Below are 26,060 nucleotides of genomic sequence, written 5' to 3'. Positions count from 1 at the left end.
GGGGGCAGAGATCGGCCGCGAAGCGCCTCACTTGTGGGGTGCCTCAGGGGTCGATTCTCTCGCCTCTCCTGTTCAACATCTACATGAAGCCGCTGGGTGAGGTCATCAGTGGCTTTGGGGTGAGTTATCATCTGTATGCTGATGATACCCAGCTGTACTTTTCCACCCCAGGCCACCCCAGCGAAGCTGTCGAAGTGCTGTCCCGTTGTTTGGAGGCCGTACGGGTCTGGATGGGGAGAAACAGACTCAGACTCAATCCATCCAAGACGGAGTGGCTGTGGATGCCGGCATCCCGGTACAGTCAGCTGCAACCGCGGCTGACTGTTGGGGGCGAGTCACTGGCCCCAACGGAAAGGGTGCGCAACTTGGGCGTTCTCCTGGATGGACGGCTGTCGTTTGAAGATCACTTGACGGCCATCTCCAGGAGAGCTTTTTACCAGGTTCGCCTGGTCCGCCAGCTGCACCCCTTTCTTGACCGGGATGCCTTATGCATGGTCACTCATGCTCTCGTCACTTCTTGCCTGGATTATTGCAATGCTCTCTACATGGGGCTACCCCTGAAGTGCACTTGGAGACTTCAGTTAGTCCAGAATGCAGCTGCGCGGGTGATTGAGGGAGCACCACGTTGCTCCCGGGTAACACCACTCCTGCGTAGTCTGCACTGGCTACCTGTGGTCTTCCGGGTGTGCTTCAAGGTTTTGGTTACCACCTTTAAAGCACTCCATGGCTTAGGGCCCGGGTACTTACAGGACCACCTGCTGTTTCCACACGCCTCCCACCGACCCGTGCGCTCTCACAGAGAGGGTCTTCTCAGGGTGCCGTCCGCCAAGCAGTGTCGGCTGGCGGCCCCCAGGGGAAGGTCCTTCTCTGTGGGAGCACCTACTCTCTGGAACAAACTTCCCCCCGGTTTACGCCAATTGCCTGACCTTCGGACCTTTCGCCGGGAACTGAAAACTTATTTATTTATTCAAGCGGGACTGGCCTGATTTTTAAACTCTATATTTTAAATTTTAAATTTTAAATTGTAATTTTATGGGGTATTTTAAATGGTCAATTGGACGGTTTTAATTTTGGCCTTTTATTGAATAAGTTTTTTAATTGTTATTTTAGTGTGTATATAAATTGTTTTATATGAAGGCTGTACACCGCCCTGAGTCTTTCGGGAGAAGGGCGGTATAAAAGTTTAATTAAATAAATAAATAAATAAATAAATAAGAGTAATGGAAATGAAATGCCAAATGGTCAAATCAACAGGAGCCATTAGAATGAAACCTACAAGTATCTAGACATTTTACAGTTGGATAACATCAAACAAGTTAAAAATGTGACTAGTTAAAGAATAAATCCAAAGAGAGAACATTTTATTAAAGACAAAATTGAACAGTGGAAAGCCTTTAATATCTGGGCTGTTGCTGTTTTATGGTACTGGCAATGCTTTCAGTCTCTTCTGGTAAATCATGGAAAACATTCTTTCTATTAGGAATTGTAGTTGTTTATATTTAACTTTATTGTTGAGAAACTAGACTACTTGATATAGGAAAGTCATGGCAGAGCATTTATGAGATAAAAGCCCTTCTCATTTCTGACCCAATTTTTGTTTTTTGTTTAAATAAGCGATATATAATTAAGGATGGAATAGAGTCCTTCAACTAATATCCCAGTTCTCTGTCTTTTCCTTGGTTGCACTGGCCACTTTTTATCTGTTAGATCCCAGTCAGAAACTCTATGAAAAATATTGGCTTTTCTCTCAATCACTACAGCATCAATGTTTAACACTTGGGATAATTTGCTAAAGTTTCATGTTAACTATAACACATACCACAAAAATCCCACCTCTTCTCTTATTAGTTGTATTTAAGGGTAGACTTGGGGGGAAAAACTAATCAGGCTATATAAATTTAATAATTTGAAGTGAGTTTCATATACAGTATAAAGAGGGACATGCAAAAAGAAAGGAAGTAAGCTGCAGGAAGAATTCTTAGTTCCAACTCATGCAAAATATCAATGTAACAAGCTTACCATTAATAAATAAATAAATATGAACATTATATTATAATTACATGTTTTACTAGGAATCTGTCCTCTGAATTGTTAATTCTTTTCTATTCAGAACCTTGCTCCCCTATTCTTGGGTAAAGGAGAAAAATAAAAATAATTACTTAGTAATATAAATAAAGGAACACAGGGGTTTCTTTTATACTGTATGGCAGAGCCCGGTATTCTTGAGGAAAGAGTTTTATTCTCTTTATTTATTTCCTCTTTATTCCTGATCAATAAATTCTTCAATTTACACTCTGGGATGCAAAATATACATTTCAAGTAGGAACTTGAAAATTAATCAGCTTTCCTGGAACGGCAATTTTTTCACCTGGGATTGCCATCAGTATGAAAGTTTCAATGTATAATCTAATCATAGTTTGTTTTTCTGAGTTAAAATTAAAACATTACTCTTTATAGCAAATCTAATGTTTATTATTTATTCCATATTAATCTTTAATCATTTTAAAATGTCTGTACCTTTATATTGTTACAATGGAATTTGTTCCTTATTTTTGTATGTAAAATATATCATGTTTTTAACTGTTAAAATTTAAACATAACTCTTTTACCTTTATAACAATTAAAATGTCATTGATTTGTTTCAAAGTAATATTTAATCCTTTAATTAATGTTAGTAACTTCATACTTTTATAATGGAATTTGTTTTTTATTTTCAGCATCTGGCGAGGACCAAATATAAATTGCACAGATAGTTCAGGATACACTGCTTTACATCATGCAGCTTTGAATGGTCACAAGTAAGTGCTATATTACTATTATGTTGGAATTAGTTGTATTTAAGGGTAGACTTGGGGAAAACTAATCAGGCTATATAAATTTAATAATTTGAAGTGAGTTTCATATACAGTATAAAGAGGGACATGCAAAAAGAAAGGAAGTAAGCTGCAGGAAGAATTCTTAGTTCCAACTCATGCAAAATATCAATGTAACAAGCTTACCATTAATAAATAAATAAATATGAACATTATATTATAATTACATGTTTTACTAGGAATCTGTCCTCTGAATTGTTAATTCTTTTCTATTCAGAACCTTGCTCCCCTATTCTTGGGTAAAGGAGAAAAATAAAAATAATTACTTAGTAATATAAATAAAGGAACACAGGGGTTTCTTTTATACTGTATGGCAGAGCCCGGTATTCTTGAGGAAAGAGTTTTATTCTCTTTATTTATTTCCTCTTTATTCCTGATCAATAAATTCTTCAATTTACACTCTGGGATGCAAAATATACATTTCAAGTAGGAACTTGAAAATTAATCAGCTTTCCTGGGAACGGCAATTTTTTCACCTGGGATTGCCATCAGTATGAAAGTTTCAATGTATAATCTAATCATAGTTTGTTTTTCTGAGTTAAAATTAAAACATTACTCTTTATAGCAAATCTAATGTTTATTATTTATTCCATATTAATCTTTAATCATTTTAAAATGTCTGTACCTTTATATTGTTACAATGGAATTTGTTCCTTATTTTTGTATGTAAAATATATCATGTTTTTAACTGTTAAAATTTAAACATAACTCTTTTACCTTTATAACAATTAAAATGTCATTGATTTGTTTCAAAGTAATATTTAATCCTTTAATTAATGTTAGTAACTTCATACTTTTATAATGGAATTTGTTTTTTATTTTCAGCATCTGGCGAGGACCAAATATAAATTGCACAGATAGTTCAGGATACACTGCTTTACATCATGCAGCTTTGAATGGTCACAAGTAAGTGCTATATTACTATTATGTTGGAATTAGTTTGTATTGCATGTTTATATTGATGCTAGGCTGCATAAAATCATCATATTTTTGTGTTTATGTTGATTTTAGCGGAATACTATTCCAGTTTTGCAGTTGAAGAAGCCTACTGTAGCAGGATCCAAACCAGTGATTAGTGAAGTTCTATATAGTGACTTTTTAACACGAATAACGTACAGATATGGACTAGGTTGTTGAATCAGTAAGTTTTTAGATTTTAAACTTATATTTTTTATAACTGATTAGATTTGACAGGATAGAGCCTCTTTGAGACAAAATAGATTTCTAATTTATTTTAAATAGCAGTAAAAAGTCATATTTATATAAAAATTGATCTCAATAATCTTCAATCTTACATTGGCATTTTTATATAACTTTCTGCAGTGGATAATAGAGAACACAGATGCCATTGGGAAAAAAATGATTTGTGAGGACCATTCTTCAACCTAATGGATGGATTGTGCTAGTATGAAGGTGGAGACATATGATATTGTTGTATGATTTCTGGAATTTTGGGTGGCTTCCCAATAGCTCTTGGTATTTGTTGTCCTGGACTGATTTTTTAAAATATATTTTTTTTAAATATATTTCAACACTACTGTTTTGTGATTATTGTTTTTTTTGGGTTGGTGAATATTAGGTTTCAGCAGCTAGTGTTAGGTGATCAGTGCCCTTTCCATGTCTGTGATATTTCCCGAAGTACTTCTGGTCTTTTTAAATTATATCTGTGGATTTGCAAATATACTAGAACTGTAAAAGCTTCTATCATCCTCTATATTTTGTTATGCACTAGTAGCATAACTGGGAACATTGTCTTGTTCATTTGTTAAGGTGGTTATTTGTCTTAGAATTTTGCTACTATTTTCAAGCCCTCAGCAATTGCTCAGAATCAAGAAAGGTAGCTTTTCAGTGTCTTATTAACCCAATTAATTGAAATAAAAAATAGGAGTTATCTTATAGAAATCTTGGTGACTTCATACATTTATGGTAGAATTCCATTCATCTCTAAATTCATTACAATTGGGATGCCTCAGTCTTTTTGCTAATCATGTGTTGAAACTGCTGGATTTTATTTTCTTTTGATAAAGGAAGAATGTGCAGATGTCCCAAACTTGTAATATTTCCCAAACTTCCGTCCAATTTCCAATCATTATTATTGTTTGTGGTCCTTCCTTATTTTCCAGTTGTTTCCTCTTTTGTTAATACTTTTTTTCTCATGCTAAGTTTGCATCAGATCCTTACTTGCTTCTGGTTTATAGGCTAAAGTGTTTTACTTTGGAAGTTTTCCAACTTCATGAACATTCTATGAACATTAGCAGAATTAAACTTGATACTCTTGCCATAAACATATCCTCTTACTTGACAGCAATCTTGGTAAGGAAACCAGTTCAGTGAGTGATAGTGTGGCTAAATAAGTACAACATTGTGTCTTCAGAACACCATCTACTCAAAACTGATGACTTTCTTGCCTGGCTGTATTCTGGGCTTGGAAAAAACAGAATCAGTTGCATAAGATTTTGGAAATGAGGAGACTTTTCAGGTATCCAGCTTTGTACATTTAACTATTCTATCACAGGCTTTGCTTTCAGCTCCATTATGAATTTCAACTTTGGTCATCCTTCTGGTACTATTTTCAGTATTAGTAATGCAATATAAGTTGTTAGGCTGATTTATAACAGTGCAGAGAAACCAATTCATTTGTTTGTCTTGTAGTCTGAGGCCAAGACTATTTCAATATTCTTCTGTAGTGCTTAATAATGAGGTAGAACAAAACAAAAGGAAACAAATTGCGTATAAACATATGTACTAGAATGGACATTTTCTTAATGCCAACATTTTCAGCACTGACAACTTTAATTCCTCTTATAGCAGCATATAAACTGAAATTCTTTTGTCATTAGTCCAACTCCGTAGGTTTCATTTCAGTTCTCTTCATTAATTCCAGTGCTTGATAAGATTTCTCCAGTCCTTGAACTTTCACATTTGAATGACGGGTCAGCCTATGAAGGAGAAATAAAAATAATAATTGATTGTTTAGGAATGTCCCTCCATTTCTATTATCTTGACTTGCTCACTCCATTTGATAGCTCATTCTAATGTTTTTTTTATTAGAGATTATGCCCAGTTTTGTTATACTTCCCTAGAATCTTACTGTTCATATTACTTAGATTACTAAATTCTGAATTTGGGGGGTGGGCAGGGGCAACATAGCAGGGACAAATGCAACTTTGCTTTTGTTGCTCTCCTTCTCAGAGCTGCTTTTCTCATTCTCCTTCTCAGAGCTGGGGCTGAAGTTCTGCAGGCACTGAGAATTGAAGAGATACTGCCCTAGAGAGTACTATGAGTCCTATTCAAGATGTAGGTAAGGCTGGTAAAAGTTGTCATGATTGTGCTGACATTCAGCCATAGACATAAGATGGCTTCACCTTTATCCAGACTGTTAGCATAGATCACTTTGATCAATCAATTATCTTTGTACTTGTCTCCAAAGGAGTTTACCTAGGAACTGTCACTGGTGTTTCATAATGAGATCTGTGATTTAATATTTTGCTATGGTAAATTGCTAATAGAAAGTTCTTCAATTTGCAGAAAATGAACAGATAAATGAGCTGAAAGTAAAATATGATAATTGAGTTTATTCCAGAATGAATCCCTAAAAATGGTGAGATAAAACAGTACCTTCCCGGATTAGGTCTTTTGTAAGGTTTACTTCTGAGAATATTTTTAATCTTATAGTAACCTGGTTAATCGTAACTGTAATTAACTAAATTTATAATCTAGATTTAGTCTCTGCTGCTAAAAGATACTGCTAACAATACACACTAGAACAGGTGCTTAACCTTAAAACCTGGTTAGGGGAGACTGATCACAGATTTGAGTTAAACTATACCAAAAGTGTCTAAACTCCTTGCAAGAAAAGGAACATGAGAGAGAATATAATTGTTTTGAGAAAATCTGATGTACCAAACAGGTTTTAATTTAAGGGCGCATATGGATATGTCTTCAGATGAGGAAGTGGAAGACAATAATTCTGGATTGGGTGATTCAAGCAGTGATGAACTCCATTCAGGCTCAGACAAATTCAGCAAACCCCAACCCCTACCGCCTGCTTCTAGATTCTGCAGTTCAGCTACCCAGTCTTAAGAGAAGTTTGTGATAAAGAGAAGTTTGTGATAAAGATAGTAGCAGAGATTGAGTTTCATAGGCCAGAGACTTGTCAAAGAGCAGGCCAACAGAAGAGCCAACTCTAATGAGGTTGTAGCTTATCTGTACATTTGGGTGGAGGCTTGGCATTGCTGATTTATTGGCCTCAGTCCCTGGGAGAAAATGCAAAGAACAACTTTTCAAGTCTCAGATTTATTGGGTTTATCTTGCTGTGCTGTGCTTGGAAGTCTAGATTCCATTCCATCCTGTTTCCTGTCTCTTCCTTCAGATTTGTTGCTTGATTATTCAATTCCTTGTTTTAACCTATATTAAATCTGTTGACTACATTTACAGTTGCTGTTCTAAGATACTGGTAAAGAGGACTTTTTGCTTCCAAAAGACTGTTTTGCCTGAATTCCTTTATTGCTCAATTGTGGCAAGAATCCAGCCTGCTAGCTTGTTGGCTGGCAGCCATCAAGACCAGCACAGAAAAGTAGGTTAAATGTGTTTAAAATGTGAGTAGGTGTAAATTCCTATTCAAGTAGTAACTGTCATTGCCTGGAATAGAATGGAAAAGAAGAGACTTCTCATTAAGATCTGCCACCTCCTTCCTTACATATTAAAGCTATATCTAGGTGCTGCCATTGTCTGTCTACTGTGATCTTTCTTATCTTCTTTGGAGAATATCTTTTTATTTTGTTTATACGTATCACAATATCATGCGGAACAGCTTCTTCATAAATAATGGATATACTGTAAAGTTCACTTCAAATTTTCCTGCCAGCACATTTTGTTCTGGAATCTGGTATTTTATTCCTGCTTCAGGAATAAGCAATATAGTACAATCAATTTCATCAGGTGGTAGACCTGGACCATTTGAATTCTAGCTACTTAACTATCCTAAAGAAGTTCAGTGGTTAATATCCTATCCTGGGCATAAGGGACATGATCATTTTCCTATTTACATAAACATTTGTTTATGTCTGGCAAGCAATTTAGATATATGTGGTATTATTTACATAGGTAATGCTAAAATGTGTTTACTTTTTTTTTTTTTATTGAAAGAGTTTTAAAAAACAGAAACATTTCCCCCCCTTTTTTCCCCCCTCCCACCCAAAAAAAACCCCTTCCCCCCCTCCCCCCCCGGCTTCCCGGGTCAATCACAAGGTATTGTTATACATAAACCAAACATAGAATAAAATTTTCCCTTCCAATCCAAGTAACCACATCCAAAGCTTTTCATCTCCCGACCCCTTCCCCATTACATAAAATAACTTTCTAATTATTCAAAGGCAATCTGATATTTCTTAATCTGATATCTATTTTGTAGATAGTCAATCCATTTGTCCGGTCAATTAAATATCTTTCCTGCGTATTGTCTTTTAAAAAAGCTGAGATTTTAGCCATCTCAGCCAAATTAATAACTTTCAGTATCCATTCTTCTATTGTAGGTATCTCTTCTTTCTTCCAGTATTGTCCAATCAACAGTCTTGCTGCTGTTATTAAATTCAGAATCAATTTAGTCTCAATCCCTGTACAATCCGTTATAATTCCCAAAAGGAAAAATTGTGGCAGGAACTTTATCTTCTTCTTCAGTACATTTTGAATAATCCACCAAATTCTTATCCAAAAGACCTTAATTTTCTTGCAAGTCCACCAAATATGAAAATATGTAGCGTCATCACAATCACACCTCCAACATTTCGCTTGGATATTAGGATACATACATGATAATTTTTTGGGATCTAAGTGCCATCTATAAAACATCTTATAAAAATTTTCCCTTAAATTCTGTGCTTGTGTAAACTTAACATTTCTAACCCAAATTTTCTCCCATGTTTCCAACATTATTGGTTCCTGAATATTCTGTGCCCATTTTATCATACAATCCTTTACCAAATCCTTTTCCGAATCTATTTCAAGCAACACATTATACAATCTCTTTATATGCTCCTGGGTCTGATTTCTAATTTGCTTTATTAAATTTTCCTCCCTTTGCATTATACCAATTTTTTGATCTTCTTTCCATCTAGCACTTATTTGCCCATATTGAAACCAAGTATAATTCCTCCCTTCTTCATTTAATACCTGTAATGATTTTAATTGCAATCTACCTCCTTCAGCATACAAAAGTTCTTTATAAGTAATCATTTCCTGTTTCTGTTCTATATTTATATTCTCTATTGCATGTCTGGGGCTCGCCCATATAGGAATCTTGTAATCTAATTTATAGGAATATTTTTTCCAGACCCGCAAAAGAGCACTTCTCAACACATGATTCTTAAAAGCCCTATCCACTTTTTTTTCATAAAATAAATACGCATGCCATCCATATAACAAGTCATAACCTTCTATATTCAAAATTCTTTCCTCTGTTAAGTTAAACCAGTCACTTATTACTGAAAGGGCTACTGCTTCATAATATAGTTTAAAGTTAGGCATTCTTAAACCACCTCTTTCCCGTGAGTCCTGTATTATTTTCATTTTAACCCTCGCCTTTTTACCCTGCCATATAAATTTATTAATCCCAATCTGCCAATCTTCCAAATTTTTATCCTTTTTAATTATTGGTATCATCTGGAACAGAAACAAAATCTAGGTAGCACATTCATTTTAATAGCCGCAATCCTTCCCAATAGGGATAACTGCAATTTCTTCCAGACACTCATATCATTCTGAACTTTTTGCCATAGCAAGTCATAATTATTCTTATAAAGTTTCTTGTTCGATGAGCTAATATAAACCCCTAAGTATTTAACCTTTTTTACTACCTCAAATCCTGTCATTTCCTCTAGTTTTTGTTTCTGTTGTATAGACATATTTTTAATTATCACTTTTGTTTTATTCTGATTTATTTTAAATCCTGATACCTTTCCATATTTATCAATTACTTCCAACAAGAATCTACTTGAATTTATAGGATTTGTTAAAGTAACCACTACATCATCTGCAAAAGCTCTAACTTTGTACTCATATTGTCTAATCTTAATTCCCTCTATTTTCGTTAATTCTCGTATTTTATCTAATAATGGTTCCAGAGTCAAAACAAACAATAATGGTGATAAGGGACATCCCTGTCTCGTTCCTTTCGCAATCTTAATAACTTCTGTCAAGCTACCATTTATTATAATCTGTGCTGTTTGCTCTCCATAAATCGCTTTGATTATTCTAACAAAAAATGTGTTTACTTTCATTTACTTACTATGCTGTACCAAATATATACCCTGTAGTTTTTTTTTATTTCTGTTTCATGGCAGTCCATCAGAATATATTAAAAATTACTAGTTCTTCTATTTCCTGGAGAAGCCTGCATCTTGTCAGTTGTGCTCGTTCTATACCAATATCACATGAATGCAAAGAATTAATTTCAATCAAGCTTCTTAGCAAAGCATTATTTTTTAGTCAACTTTTCCGTTCCTTGTGGATCAGTCTGTTTTTGTCTTTTCTGGCTTCCTTTTCAGCCATTGAATCTGCTCAGGGCCATCCATTTATTGCTCAGCAATCCTCCTCCTCCCATGAGAATGCTCTATGATAGAGTTACTGACAGTCATAGTATTTAGAAACATAAAAACTTAGAAAAACTGACAGCAGAAAAAGATGTAGTGGTCCATTTACATTCATCTGGATGTTGATTGCTGGTGGCAAGGTGTTTTGGTCTTTTTGTTCCCTTTTTGGCTTGTTAATTCTTTCTTTTGTACAGTATGTAGATGCTGTTTATGTCTGTGTGTCTAATGATGGCCAATTTGTTGGAGTGCCAAGCTTCCAGGAATTCTGTAGGGTTTTTGCACTTGGCTTGGTCTAAGGTGGCCACAGTTTCCCAACTAAAACTATGCTTAAGTCTGTCCATATGTTGTGACTTCATCAAAACGTCACCAAAAAGTGCCTGACCACTCTACCCAACTTGCAGTCAGAAGATATTATGAAAACTCTTTAATTTCACAACATATGAATATAGAGCAACAGTTAAGAAGTAAACAATACCCCAACCAAGGAACTGCCAAACAGCTTAACCAAAGAACACCCAAGACCCCTCCAACCAACCATAACAGAGACAGCCACTAGAATATAAACTGAGGGCAAGCCCCACTCCTTATTAGCCCTGATGTTACCTAGTTTGGGTGATGAATTGTCTTTAAGAAAATAACCAAGCTCATAGAGTACCAAGAATCCCTTGTTTCAACCATAAGCTACAAATATTCTCCTTTATTGCTAAACCTAGAATATGGTCTCCTCTTGTTGGGCATTTTACTAACTGTTTTAGAGAGACACCTTTTAATGCCTCCAACATATCCCTGCTCCTGTTTGCAAGTGCAATTAGAAGATTCCAGATAAGGTTAGGCATGTTGAATTTGAAACATTTGAATCCTCCATGATCAGGCTGCTTAAATAATATTGCTACCATCTTTTATCTGAACAAGCAATATCCAGAATGTTGATGGATTTAGTCCAGGATGTCTAAAATGAGTGTTACCATGCAGTGGGTGCTTATAATAGTGCACAGAAAAAAGAAAAACCTTTAAAGCTACACCCATATAATATTTTCTTGAATTTGTCAAGCATGGAAAAATCAGAAGTCCAAGCAGTTCAAATGAATATAAAGGTTTATTGCTTATGCTGTTTACAAGAATCTGAACTAGTAACAGTTAAAGCAAATTGGGGTAGATAAGAGTCAATGGAATTCAAGGTGGGCTGGACTTAGATCTCTTGGGGCACGAAGGGACTCAAGAATGATGGTGTGTTTGACCCCTCCCTTAGGCTGAGCCTGCTCATCTCCTACAGAATTATTGTAAATCATTGTGAATTATTGAATGATTGTAAAAGTAACTTCCTTGTCAGAATTCTTGCCATTCACAATAATGCAGTCTGCAGACTCAAATCTTTTCAATAACCATTCCCACGAGGAACAAATGTTCTCGTCACGTACATAGTTTACCACAGACCATTGCTTTGCTGAAAACAGAAAAGCTAATGCTCCTTTAGAATTACAAATAAAATGCCAGAGAAATAACTGGATCAAGACTGAAAAAAAAAACATGTTTATCATTTCTTTGCAGCCTCTGATTCAAGCTTTGAACCCCAGAAAAGAAAAGTTCAAGTAAAAGCAAAAAAGATCTTTTACTTCAAAAGGATTTTATAGCTGTAGAAAAAGATACAACATTCTAATCAGGAATCTGTACTTGATTTGTTATTTGTATTTCTGTGTCATGCTACAGTTTTTTTATCCATAAAGGTTGACTGAAAGCATATTCAAAAAGGTATTCTTTTTTGCCTCTAGGATATTCTTGAGATCTATAATACTTTGTAATAATCTTAGTAAAGAACATTTACTTTGTAGCAGACTAATGCCATCTTGTGACCTACTTGGAAAACTGAATTTTCTTTTTTGGAGAAATTTTGTTTTACCAGTAGAAGAACTAGTTCTAGTTACCTAGTTGGGTACTGAAACATCTGTAAGAAAAGAGCCAAGCTTGAATTTGTCTACTCAGTAAGATCTAGTAAAAGAGGATTGCCACATTTGGGAGAATGTCATCTACAATGATCCCTTGCTTGAGCCTTCTTAGAGTTGTTTTGCATGTCTGAAACTATTCTCAGGTACAGATGGTCATTGGTTAATGACTACTCATCCAGCAGTGGTTCAAACTTGCAATGGCACTGAATAAATGATATTTATGACTGGTCCTCAGAGTTCCATCCATTTCAGCTTCCTTGCAGTCACTTGGTCAACATTTGTAACCTTCTTTGCTGGCTTCCAACAAGCAAATGTGGGGAAGCTGACAGGAAATCACATAATAGCTATGTGACATCTGCACTAATGGCCTACAGTGATTCATTTACTGGCAATGTTGAGTGCTGGAATTGCTGTTGCAAAATGGTATACAGTCACGTGATGCCATGTTTTAAGATCACATTGCTTAGTGATGGCAATTCTAATGCCAATTACCATTGTTAATCAAGGACTATTCATATTTAGATCATATCCTTCATGTTATGTTTTTGAACTGCTGGCTGTTTATGGCTGTTCAGAGAAACATTTGGGGATGCTTGAAGATTCTTCTGCCAAACATTAACACATCAGGGAGGCATATTATACTTATATAATTATTTTTATGTTTTAATTTTTGTCATTATAGGTAAGCTGTTAGTCTTTAGAAATCGAGTAACATATAACTTGAATGAATGGACTGTAGTGGAATCACTGGCTAAAGTAGAGGGGCCTCCTCTAGGGAGAGTAAAGAGACATTCCTGTTTGGAATTGATTTGGGAGAGGTAATGTCTATGGTCAAGACAGATAGTTCTTGTAATATAAGTGATCTACAATAAAATATCTATTTGGGCCTATGCACAAATGGTTCTGGCTGCAGGTTTCTGACATGGATGGATAGAATAGAATAGAATAGAATAGAATAGAATAGAATAGAATAGAATAGAATTTTTTATTGGCCAAGTGTGATTGGACACACAAGGAATTTGTCTTGGTGCATATGCTCTCAGTGTACATAAAAGAAAAGATACGTTCATCAAGGTACAACATTTACAACACTAGTTCAACACTAGTTCAACACTAGATCAATAGATGAATATTGGTTTTTCACTGACTTTCAGAAATAAATTTGAATGTTTTATTTATCATATTTTATTTGCAATGTACTCTCTTTTGGTACATGCAATCTTTTTATCTACTACTGCTCATATCAAATATTTTCAAAATAGAACTTCATAGAAAATCTAATATAGTTCTTGAAGGGTACTGGAAGAAAAGATAGTGAAGAAAAATCTGGTATTTCAAAAGATCAAAGAAAGGGAATCAAAATATGATTAGGGAATTAGGATCTTGAAAAAAAAGAAGGTAATGCAATGAGGAAATAAAGTTGGAATATCAGGGTTGAATCATATGCAGCTTGTCAGCATGAGATAACCATCAAAAATCAACAATTGTACCAAAAAAGACTAGACAAGAGATAAAACTAGCTTTCATGGCCAGGGCCAGGAAAGTAGTGGGGAATGAAGAACAGGCCAGAATTTATTACTATTACTGAACAATCAACTATATAGTAGCACACCAAATCTGATAAAAATTATGTTGCTCAGGAGAAGTTCAAAAGGAGCAGGAACTTTTTCTGTAACCCATCTTGTCCAAGAAGATTCGGTGGCCAGTATTAACATAGGGCAGCAGTGGTGGGTTGCTCCTGGTTCTGTCCGGTTCCATAGAACCGGTAGTAAAACCGGTGGGAGACTCTGCCTATCTGCCCCGACGTCATCAAGGGGCTTCTGTGCATGCCCATTGCAAACCAGTAGTAAAGGTAAGTGGAATCCACCCCTGTAGGGCAGCCATGCATGCCTTCTGTATGTGACATCCAGAATTCCCAGCAATTACTTATGGTAGGGGTCCCCAGTCCCCGGTCTGCAGTCCAGTACTGGTCCATGGCTTGTTGGGAACCAGTCTGCAAAAGCATGCACAAAACCATCCCTTTTCCATCCTCCCATACTGCTGCCATCGCTGACAGTCTGTGGACCTGGAAAGGTTGGGGACACTGGGTTATGATGCCTAGTTGTAAACAACTATTCAGTGGTTCATGAAACAAAATTCTAGTCTTAGCAATTCTTTGTAGCTAGAGAGATAGTTCACAGAACTTATAAGAGTGACCTTTTTTACTATTATATGATTGAAGGAAGATAAGAGTTTCAAAATCTTTAACTATGAACCTCTAATATGAAACATTTCTGTAATTCCTGTGATTTATATTTGTTTTGTAATATGAGATCTAGCTATTAACTACCAACTTCCAAATTAAAGCATGTCTCAAGAGAGTAAACCTTTTATGAATATATAATTCCTAATCTCTTATTCAGTGATGATTTAACGAGTATGATGATTATAATTGTTATAATCATTTCTAAATTTCTTAAACACATCTGCTTCCTGCTTCTTAGCATTGATGACAGTGTCGTAAGAATAATTTTGTGGTTGTTTTGGTATATTTTGTCAGTATGTGCTATAAATTCAGTTTTGTAAAGGAATCTGTCAATCCTTAGTGCATTTTTAAAATATTTTTCAGGGATGTAGTTATCAAATTACTTCAATATGAAGCATCCACTAATGTGGCAGATAATAAAGGGTATTTTCCTATACACTTGGCTGCTTGGAAAGGAGATGTAGAGATTGTGAAGATTCTTATCCATCATGGGCCATCACATTCCAGAGTGAATGAACAGGTGATATTATTAAATTTATTTGTTTATATCTTCAGCAAACACAAGTAAGTATCCTTTTGTTCTTACAGAAATATGACTGGATTCATATGAAGTTCCTTCACGGCAAAGCATTGTTTATCTGGGTAAGGGTTACATGGATAAGAGGTTTTATACAATATAGAATAATTTTGCACACATTTGACATATATCTATATCTATATCTATATCTATATCTATATCTATATCTATATCTATATATAGTAATTACTACGATATTGTATTTAGTTCAGTCTTCTTTTTTAGCAGATCTGATTTTATCATTGAGATAATAAAAATAATATTTGGAACAAGTGCTACTGATTTTTATAGGTTGGTTGTGCTACAAGAGAAGTATTGTAATTCCATGCTGTAAATGAATAGCAAAATTCTATTGTTATGCTAGCAGTTTTACATCTTAAAATCAAAAGAGACTGAAGTAATATTAAGAGCAGATCTATTTAAATTAACAGTGGCATATTATTTCTATAAATATTTTTTTCCAAGAATTTAAAAAAAACTGGGAACTTGTAACAACTTTCCTACTATCTTTAAAGATTTGTAAGCTTTGCAAAATGTTAATTCCCCCAACCATCTTATACACAACAATATTGGATATTAAACACTCTGGTAGCATTTCATAAAATGAGATATGATGTATACTATTCAAATTTACATTAGATTTGAATTGATTTGAATGGCTGCTTATTTCATCTAAGTGACTCTGGGCAACCAGCAATAGGTTAAAAAAATCAAGTCAAATAAATTAAGAACCAATATAAAGACAGATATAAAAATGATCTACAATCAATTAAAAAACATGATCAGCAGTATAATTTATCATTGTATTATCTATTACTGCTCAAAAAGTCTTGATGATTATGTATAGTCTGATAGAATGGTCTATTAAATTGTAGCAAATGTAACCCTAGAAATGTACTACCACTTCCATGTAGTCCCTTAGAGTGATATTAAAACAGCAAAAATTCTTACTGGCTTTTCTCTCTTTCCAAACTCTCAGTTTTATCAGACAATATCTTCTAGAAATGCCTACTATTACCATTACAGTACTGTTTTCTAAAGAGTTTGCATCCAGAAAATATTATAGGCATAATAGGATGGCAAAGGGTAAGCTGTTACTACTTTAAACTGGTGGAGGGAAAAGACTTGGTTTTTTTTGCATCTGTAGCTATTACTGTGTAAGACCATTAAGAGGCAAGGAAGCCGTTCTAATCATCCTTCTTCCTTTCCTCTAAAATATATTTAGGAAAAACTAGAAAAAATAAATATACTGTAATCTGATGAATCTCAAGAACTTTTCAAGTATATTTAATATAAATGAATTTTACAAAATGGAAAATTTGAGTATTTAGCTTGTTTGTCAGATTACTAGTTGAAAAGAGTGTAGAATGTGTTATCTGTTTAAAACAACTTTTATTTCATTGTTGAATTGAAAAAAAAAGGATTCAGATTACTACTTTTACATATTTCCTATACTTTTGGTTTAAGATCATCTAATGTAGAGTTTCAGAATGTTGAAAATAACATTTATTCCCAGGAATTGTAGCCATAGAATGTAGTAACTGCTTTCTTTATAGCCATGTTTATGAAAAAGAAAGAAAGAAAAATGTATGAAAGAAAGTTACTGTGTCTAAAATTATAGTTTACCTCTGGTTGCTTTTTTTTTTTATTGCTAAATTGCAAGAACTGGACAAATTATAAATTTAAAATCAGAAAATTGGAGTGGTAAGTGTTACTTATGACAAGGAGTGTAATGCTAAAATAAAGAAATAACAGTATATTCATAAACAATCATTGGGTAGGTGACTGTGATGTTTACTAAGCAAAATGTTATAGTATAATAAGTAAACGACTACATGAATCAGCAGAGAAAGAAAGTTGTGTCAAGTATAGAAGGATTTTCTTGGTTTGTTAAATGTAAATAAGGAATCAAGTTTAAAAGTAAACTTGTTAAACCAGTATTTGAAGTTGACATTTTAAACAATTGGTTAGAAATTATGTTGAAATACAATTCCTGATTCACATATAACAAGCCAGGAATCCGCTAAACATATCAGGATTTGTTACTTTTCTGGAAATATGGATGAAAAGAAACAAGGTCCTTTTTTGTTGTTTATTTTATTTAATTTGTTTATATATTGCCAATACCATAAGGACTCACTGTATAAAACTAAATATAAAACTATTAAACCTATAAAATTAGTAATGCAACTTAGTAGAAATCAGCCTAGCATCCGTATTAACTGAGCATACAAATTCTTAAAAATAATAAATCTTGCTAAATTGAGAAATTTGTGGAAAAACTTGGTTCTTAGGCCTTTCTAAATATTATCCAGGAAGGTGCTGTCCAGTTTTCTGGGGACAAGATATAACAGGAATGGAATAAAATTTAAAAAAACCCAAGCTTTTCTCCCCACTGTCATTTCATGGAAGGAGATAACTCCAGTGGTCCTTTTTACACTTTAAATTTTATTTCTGAAATATTTTGGAGATATTTATGTGAAAATCACGACACATTTTAATATACCCATTGAAATAGTTTTAGCATGGATATTATCTTAAGAACACGTATATATATATAGACCAGTGTTGGCAAACCTTTTTGGCACCAAGTGCTGAAACGGGAATGCGTGCGCATGCGCGCATATGCCAGAAACCAGAACATTAGCCCCCCTCCCCCTGTGTACATGTGTGCCCTGGGAAGATGATCTGGTCTTCCAGTTTCTGGTGTGCATGTGCATGCAAAGACCAGCTGGCCGAAGTGCATGTGTGCGCTGGAAACCAGAAGAGAAGCTGCCCAGTGTGCATGTGTGCGCTGGGAAGATGTTCTGCTGGTTCGGGTGCATGCATGTGCACTGGCTATCTGGTCTTCCAGTTTTAGGCTCGCATGCACGTGCCAGAAACCAGAATATCATCTTCCCAGCAGGGGCATGCAGCTGTTGTTCTGCTTTTTGGCACTCCCGCATGTGTGAAGACCAACTGGCTGGTCCACTGGAATCTGGAAGAGCAACAGGCAATGGCTCGCGTACCCGGAGAGATTGCTCTGCATGTCACTTCTGGCACGTGTTCCATAGGTTCGCCATCACAGATATAGACTATAAAATATATAAGATAAATAATAAACTGATATAAAGTTTTTGAAAATGCTTTAAAATCAAAACAGCAATAACCACAATCCAATAATAGGGGAACAGATCTTTACAGAGTACAGTAGGACAGTAGGACATTACCAGGCTGAAATGATTAACTCTCAAATTCAAGAATTTTCTATCTAGCTCTGAAAGGCATTTTAACAGCATTGATCTCTTGATATGGCATTTCAAGTAAAAGTGCCACATCTTTTTATTATCTCAAACATAAAGAGAGGTAAGCAAGATCTTAAATAAATTTAAGATTTAAATTTATGTTTACTTGAAAAGAATTACCATATTTTTCAAAGTATAAAATGCACCTTCCCCCCCCACTAAAAGGGGGTGAAAATTTGGGTGCGTCTTATACACAGAATGTAGCCCTGCCCACCCATTGACCCCCACCCTTTGGCCTCTGCCTCCCAGCAATTTACCTCCTTGCAGCAAAGCAGCAAAAAGAAACAGCTCATTTCAGCTTCAGCACAGCCTAATTAGCACAAGTTGATTGGCCTCCTGACTCTCAGCTGTTTCAGGCTGTAGGGATTGCCATTGCCTATTGCTGCGAGGGCGTCTGCTGCTTGCTGCAAGGAGGTAAATTGCTGGGAACAGGTTTTTTTCTTGTGTTAATCAAGCTATGCTAAAAATGAAAATGAAAGTAAAGCAGGCTGTTTGTTGTTTGCTGCAACATGCAAAATTGCTGGGAGGCAGAGGCAGAGTTCGTTTTCTTGTTTTCCTTACCAAACAAAGGTAGGTGCGTCTTATAGTCCAGAGCATCGTATACTCCTAAAAATATAAAATAATAATAATAAATAAATATTAGTGCAGAATTATATTCTGACTTTAAGCCTTTTATAATCTCATTGACATGTTTGATGTGAAGAATCACATAAACTGGGTTCATATCATAATAATCTTTAATGTATAAAAATTCAAAAAGCCATATGGAAAGTAGAGAACTTTCAAAAACTTGTTTTCTGTTTTCTATTCTTTTCTTGTCCTTTGTGTGTCTTGCTCTGTAAATCTGTTGTTTTCTATCTTCCTTATTTCTGTCTTTCTCCTTGCTTTCTACTTTCCCTCCCTTTTCCTTTTTCTCTTAGGGTCAACTCAGCAGTTGCAGTAGAACTGCAACAGAGGGGTTTTATCAATGACATTGACACAAGATTGAAATTGACTAGACACTCTCAGTTTTAGTCAGTTTCAATCTGCATCTTGAGTCCCAGGTAAAGTCATCCTGAATTTTGCTGGAACATGCTCTTTGCAAATAATTTTCATGTACATTGAATTGGGTAAAATGTATAACCCAAGCTCAATGTGTGCTTTTCCAGATACATATTTTATTCCTGTAATTTATATACATGAATTATCAAAATAACTATGTATGAGAAATTGAATACCTCATTGCATATTTAAATTAAGCAATTATGCATGCATGGCTTATAAAATATATTCATTATGCTTGTGGCTGAGACTGTTCTACTACATATTTTCTGGCAAAAATCTATATTGTAAAAATATAATTAAACTGAGAAACCCAATACTTATATATAAACATAGTACTTTTTGTTACTTGTGTTAAATATAATATAAACAATTGTAATAACACAGTTGAAATGATAGGACTAAAATAAAGTTTGTTAAGATGCTAGTTGTCATGATTTGCAGTTTTTAATATCTTTATATTGAAAAATGATTACAAGAAGAATGAGAATTTGATATTTGTCTTCAGAGAATTGATGAAATTAAAGTATAACTTATTTTTAAAATATTTCTATGGATGAAACTGTAAATCTGGATTGGTCTTATCCTGGAAAATAATGGCTGATCACCGTGTGTATATTTGATTATATTTATAAGTGACCCCCCCCCCAAAACACTACAGCTTCTCAACACTAAGGAATTATTTCAACATACGTGAAACTGAAAATATAAAACTTTTCATATCTCTTTTTGTCAGTTCATTTCCTTAAACAGACATGTTTAATTCTAAATTTGACAAGCAGAAATATTTATCTACTCATCTGGATTTTTTTAAAAAAATATTGCTACTAGTAATGCTCTGGAATGAAAGATGTTTCTGTCTGCTCTAAATATTAAGCAATATTTTAAAAATTTGATATTCTAAAATAGAACTAGCATCAATAATGTACTATTTCAAGCAAATCAGATCAAGATTTATTAATTATTTAGGAAATGTATATAGCCATCTATCTCACCAAAGTGGCTTTAGGTACAGTGTAAAATCAAAATCAAAACCAAACAGTTAGAATTTAAAAAATTCAATATTAGAAAAACAATGAAACATCCATGATCAAGAAAACCCCCTGCTTTGAATCACTAACACACCAACCAACCAATCAAATCAGACTTATTGAACTACCTGGCACAAATGCCTGTGGGTAAATCCAAGTTTTTGAACATCTTCCAAAAGGCCAACAGAATTGGGGCCATCCAGATTTTGTGGGAGATCTGTTCCATAGGACAGGTTCAATGATAAAGGAAATATGATTGCTAGGTCCCATAAGATGATGCTGTCTAAAAGACAGGACCTGGAGAATAACTACAATGCTGATTCTGATAGAGCAGGCTGAAATAATCAGAGAGAGGTGCTCCCACAAATAATCTGATTCTGTGCCATGTAGAGCTTTACAGGTGATAGCCAACACCTTAAATTGTACCTCACCTTGTATTGCACCTAGAACCTCAGTGGAAGACAATGCAGCTCACAGAACAGGGTATTAAACTGGCATATCATGGCATGCACCAAACCACCAGCTGTTTTTGCACTTTGGACCGCTTCTAGTTTATCAAGGGCAGACCCATCTAAATCACATTAATGTAAAACCCACCAAGAAGTGCATAAGGTATTAATGACTGTAAATAGGGCATCCAAATCCAGAACCGGGCTCAATTGGTTCGCAAGGTGAACCTGTGTAAAGGCCTTCCTAGCCAGACTACCACCTCCCCTTCCAGCGGGAGTGGTGGGTCTTGGAAGATTCTCAAATTGTGTTCTAGCTCTAAAGATGGAACATCTGTAGATCCAAGAGTCAGATCTTAAAACCCATAATCACCAGCTGAACTGAAGCCTGTTCTTCTCCATGCAGGCTTCCATGGCTTCTGGGCACCGATAGCATCATTTAGTCAGTTCAGGGCAAAAATATATAGTTGAATATCATTGCTGCATTAATGACACTTCACCCAGTTTCAGTGGATGACCTTTCCAGGAGCTCATGGAGATGTTAAATAGGAACAGGGAATGAACAGAGCCCAAGGAACCTTGTGAAGCAGAGTATTCAGCCTTGGAACTCTTCCCACCTACCAGGGTGATAGGAATCAGTTCTGAAGGAAGGAGAACTGGTGCAAGAGCATATATTTCACTCCCAATCCTCTGAGCTGACCCAGAAGGATACCATGATTAATATTATCAAAGGCCACTGGGATGGATACATTACCTCCATCCTGAGTCTTTCGAAGGTGATCAATATTGTCTGTATGCAATTACCAGGACTGAATCCTGATTGAAAGATGTGCAGCTAATTTGTTTCCTCCAGGACCATGCGGAGTTACAAGACAACAAACTTCTCAACAACCTTTGAGGAGATGGGCAGCATATAAATTTGATAAATAAAATAAAACTTGAAAAGGGAAAGTTGGAAACCAGATGAGAATTGTCCAGTTCTGTTGGTGTCCAACAATGCCTTCTTTAAGAAAAAGTGAACGATTGCCTCTTTCAAAGCACACCTTCCACAAAAAGGCATTCACTACCACATGGATTCAACCAATGTCAATTCCTGCAATGTCTTGACTAGACAAGAGGAGAATGTATCAGATTATTTAAACAAATATTGTAAGCAATATTGGACAGTGACATGAGATGGAGAAATATACCTGATAATATTTATTTATTTATTTATTTATTTATTTATTTATTTATTTATTTATTTATTTATTTATTTATTTATTTATTTATTTATTTATTTATTTATTTATTTAACAGAATTGGAAGGGACTTTGGAGGTCTTCTAGACCAATCCCCTGCTCAAGCAAAAAACCCTATACCATTTCAGACAAATGGTTGGCCAATCTCTTCTTAAAAATCTCCAGTGTTGGGGCACTCACAACTTCTGGAGGTATTCCACTGATCAATCATTCCAATTGTCAGAAGATTTCTCCTTGGTTCTACGTTGGTTCTCTCCTTCTGTTGTGTCTTGCCCGCTCTCACAGCAGCCGGGGCCTTCTTACCTGCTCCCGAACACGGAGGAATGTATGCCTCCCGGCCCCAGTCCTGGCTCCATGCCCAGACAAGCTGCAGAGGAAGGAGCACCTCCCGGCCCCAGCCCTGGCTCCATGCCCAGGCAAACGGAGCAGCTAGACCCCTCCCCCTCCTCCACAGCATGTGAGCCTGAGGAGGGTTTATTTCCAACAGCTGCTGATTGGAGTGACCCTTGCATCAGAAGACTGGATAGGCGGAGGCAACAGAAGGAAGGGAGGGGCAGGCCTTAATGAGTGCTGAGTCATGGAGCCACACCCCATGGCCTATATAAAGGATCTGCTTTCTGGCAGTCTCTGAGTCAGGCAAAGTCGAACTTATCTTGCTGAAGTCACTTTCTGGTCTCCTGCCTGCTCTGAGGACTTTGCTAGGACTTTGGGCAGAGCTGCAGAGGCAAGCCTGATTCGGATTTCCCTGACCCGGCCGTCAGCGGAGGAGTGGGACACGACACCTTCATTAGTTTCCATCCATTGTTTCTTGTCTTGCCTTCAGGTGCTTCTCGTCCGTCTTTTCCTTAATACCGAATTCGTACAATAATTCTTTATATGTTTTAGCCTTCACTCTCCTAATTATCTTTGTTGCTCTTCTCTACACTCTTTCTAGAATCTTTTTTATATTGCGGCAACCAAAATTGGATGCAATATTTCAAGTGTGGTCTTTCCAAGGCATTATAAATTGGTATTAACACTTCATGTGATCATTGCTTGATTATCTTTTCCAGAACCTTCCTAAGTATTGATGTAAGGCTTACAGGTCTCCTGGGTCTGTTTTTTTCCTTTTTTGAAGATGGGAAATACATCAGTCCTTTTCCAGTCATCTGGTAGTTTCCTGATGCTCCAGGATCTTTGAAAGATAGCTCAATGGTTCTGAGATCACATCAGCCAGGTCCTTTAGAAACTTGGGGTATAATCCATCTGGTCCTGGTGATTCAAATTAGTACAGAATGGATAGGTGTTCTTCTACCATTTTCTTGCTTATTTTGACTTGCATTCCTAACCTGTATTTTCATGTTTTTTTATAGGTTGGACTGTTTTTTTCCCCTTTTGTGTAAAGACAGATGCAAAAAACTAGTTAAGTAGTTCTGTTTTCTCCTTGCTGCTCTTCACCTTCTTGCCATTTTCTCCCGTTAATGGATCAATCATTTCCTTAATTTTTTTTTGTTTTTTTACATGATGAAAGAAGCTTTTATTGTTATATTTGACTTTTGTCACAAACCTTAGTTCATTCTGAGCCTTAGCTTTCCTGACTTTATCTTTGCAGATTCAGGCTATTTCTGATATTCTGCCTTAGTAATGTGCCCCTCTTTCTACTTTTTATACTTGTCCTTTTTGTCTTTCAGTTCATCATAGAGTTCTTTGTGTAGCCATGCTGGTTTCTTTTGAGATCTCTTATTTTTCTTTTTCATTGGAATGCCAGACTGGACTTTTATAATCTCACTTTTCAAATTTCCCAAGCTTCTTGGGTTGTTTTGCCCTTGAGGATTTTTTCCATGAAATCTTTCCCAAAGTCTCTCAAGTTTGTTGAAATCAGCTCTCTTAAAGTCCAAAAATCTAGTTTAACTTTCTTCCATTGCTTGTACTTGCATAATGAAATCCAATATTGCATGGTCACTCTCACTCAAGGTTCCTGTAACCTCAACACCGGCTATCTTTTCATCTCTGTTAGTGAGAATTAAGTTCAGTATGGCTGACCCCCTAATTCCCTGTTCTACTTACTCAAAGGCATCTGCTAGGTTTGTCAGGAATCTGTTTGATTTTCCACTAGATGCAGAGTTTGTCTCGCAACTGATGTCAGGGTAGCAAAAATCTATTTCCTCTGTTTGGTTGGGTGTTCTGTTGTGTATACCTATAGCGATGTCATTTCCCGCCCCCTTTTATACTGACCCAAATGCATTCAAAGCAGTTTTCATCATTGTTCTATTGTATTTCTGTAGAGATGTAGTTATATTTTATATACAGCTAGTCCTTGACTTGCAACAATACATTTAGTGACCATTTGAAATTACAACAGCACACAAAAAAGTGACTTATGACCATTTTTCACACTTACAACGATTGCAGCATCCTTATGGTCACGTGATCAAAATCCAGACACTTAGCAACTGACTCATATTTATGATGGTTGCAGTTTCCTGGGGTCATTGATCACCTTTTGTGATCTTATGACAAGCAAAGTCAATGGGGAAGGAGGATTCACTTAACAACCATGTGACTAACTGAACAACTGCAGTGATTCATAAATGTGGCAAGAAAGATTGTAAAATGGGGCAAAACTCACTTAACAAATGACTCATTTAGTAACAGAAATTTTGGGCTCAACTGTGGTCATAAGTCGAGGACTACCTGTACAGCACAACTCTATCTCCTTGCAATATTGCATTCTAACTACTATGCCACCAGGGCTCCTTTTAATACCTTTTAAATGATTTATTATTTGTAATATTTGTAAATTGTTACCTTGTGATGCAAGGTTTTATTGTCTGTTCTACAACTGTATCAGTATGAAATTATGAAATGCAGGTTTTTTTCACACAGAAAATAATTCTTTTTATAATATAAATATGAATTCTAATTAATAGGAGGGTAATGAATTCTAATGGATAGATGTGTAATTTTAACAAATACTCATGCTGTATATGATGTACTCTTAAAAAGTACTATATAAAACATGAGTATTGCTTATCTAATTAAGAGATATTTGCATGAGATTATACATTGTTTTGGTTGTATGCAAATGTTTTCTTTGAAATAAAAATGAAGAACGGCTATACTTATTTCTATATATTTCTATAGTAATCTGTAGGAATGAGATACATGAGACATATGGACAGTTCACATGAATGTATTTTAGATATACTATAGATGGACTTGTCTGATATAATAGTTAGGTTTCACTTTAAATATCCTGTTATGTAATAGAAAGCATTTCAGCTTATGATTGTATCTCCAATCCTTATTATCAGTCAAAAACTGGCATCCAAAGATTTGCAGTTTGTTCAGTGTGAGTTTTAATGTACTTACAGAGAAAATTAATGAATCTTTGTGTAAGCAAAGGAATTCTGTTCATGCAATGCAATTTTAAGATCTAAGCAGTAGAAATAGGGTTTCTACTTTTGAAGACAATCTTCAAAATTGTATAATTAAGCTTTCTATCAGTCACTGGGTATTGAATTGGCAGAAAAAATATCTTTCACTATCAGACAATAACCACTGAGATTAATAATAAAATGAATATCTTTTGTTTTGATTGCTTCATATGCAAGTAGTCCTTGGCTTACAGACATTCGTTTAGTAACCGTTTGAAGTTACAATGGCACTGAAAAAAGTAACTTATGACCTTTTTTCACATTAATAACCATAACAGCATCCTGAGGGTCATGTGATCAAAATTCAGACGTTTGGCAACTGGCATGAACTTATGATAGTTGCAGTATGCAGCGGTCATGGAATTACCTTTTGT

General features: G+C 35.4%; 1 protein-coding gene across 1 annotated transcript in view; it reads left to right on the top strand.

Moving 5' to 3' along the window:
* Window positions 1-3,705: 3,705 nt before the first annotated feature.
* LOC131202064 (ankyrin repeat and sterile alpha motif domain-containing protein 1B-like) overlaps window positions 3,706-26,060 on the top strand; it is a 59,108-nt gene continuing 36,753 nt past the window's right edge. The window contains exons 1-2 of the mRNA XM_058190613.1: window positions 3,706-3,779; window positions 15,239-15,292. Of these exons, the coding sequence (XP_058046596.1) occupies window positions 15,257-15,292 (36 nt within the window). The 5' untranslated portion in view covers window positions 3,706-3,779; window positions 15,239-15,256. The remainder of the gene's footprint in view (window positions 3,780-15,238; window positions 15,293-26,060) is intronic.

This window comes from Ahaetulla prasina, chromosome 7 (genome assembly GCF_028640845.1).
Source record: "Ahaetulla prasina isolate Xishuangbanna chromosome 7, ASM2864084v1, whole genome shotgun sequence".
Taxonomy (NCBI): Eukaryota; Metazoa; Chordata; class Lepidosauria; order Squamata; family Colubridae; genus Ahaetulla; species Ahaetulla prasina.
This window is presented reverse-complemented; position numbering and strand designations above follow the sequence as displayed.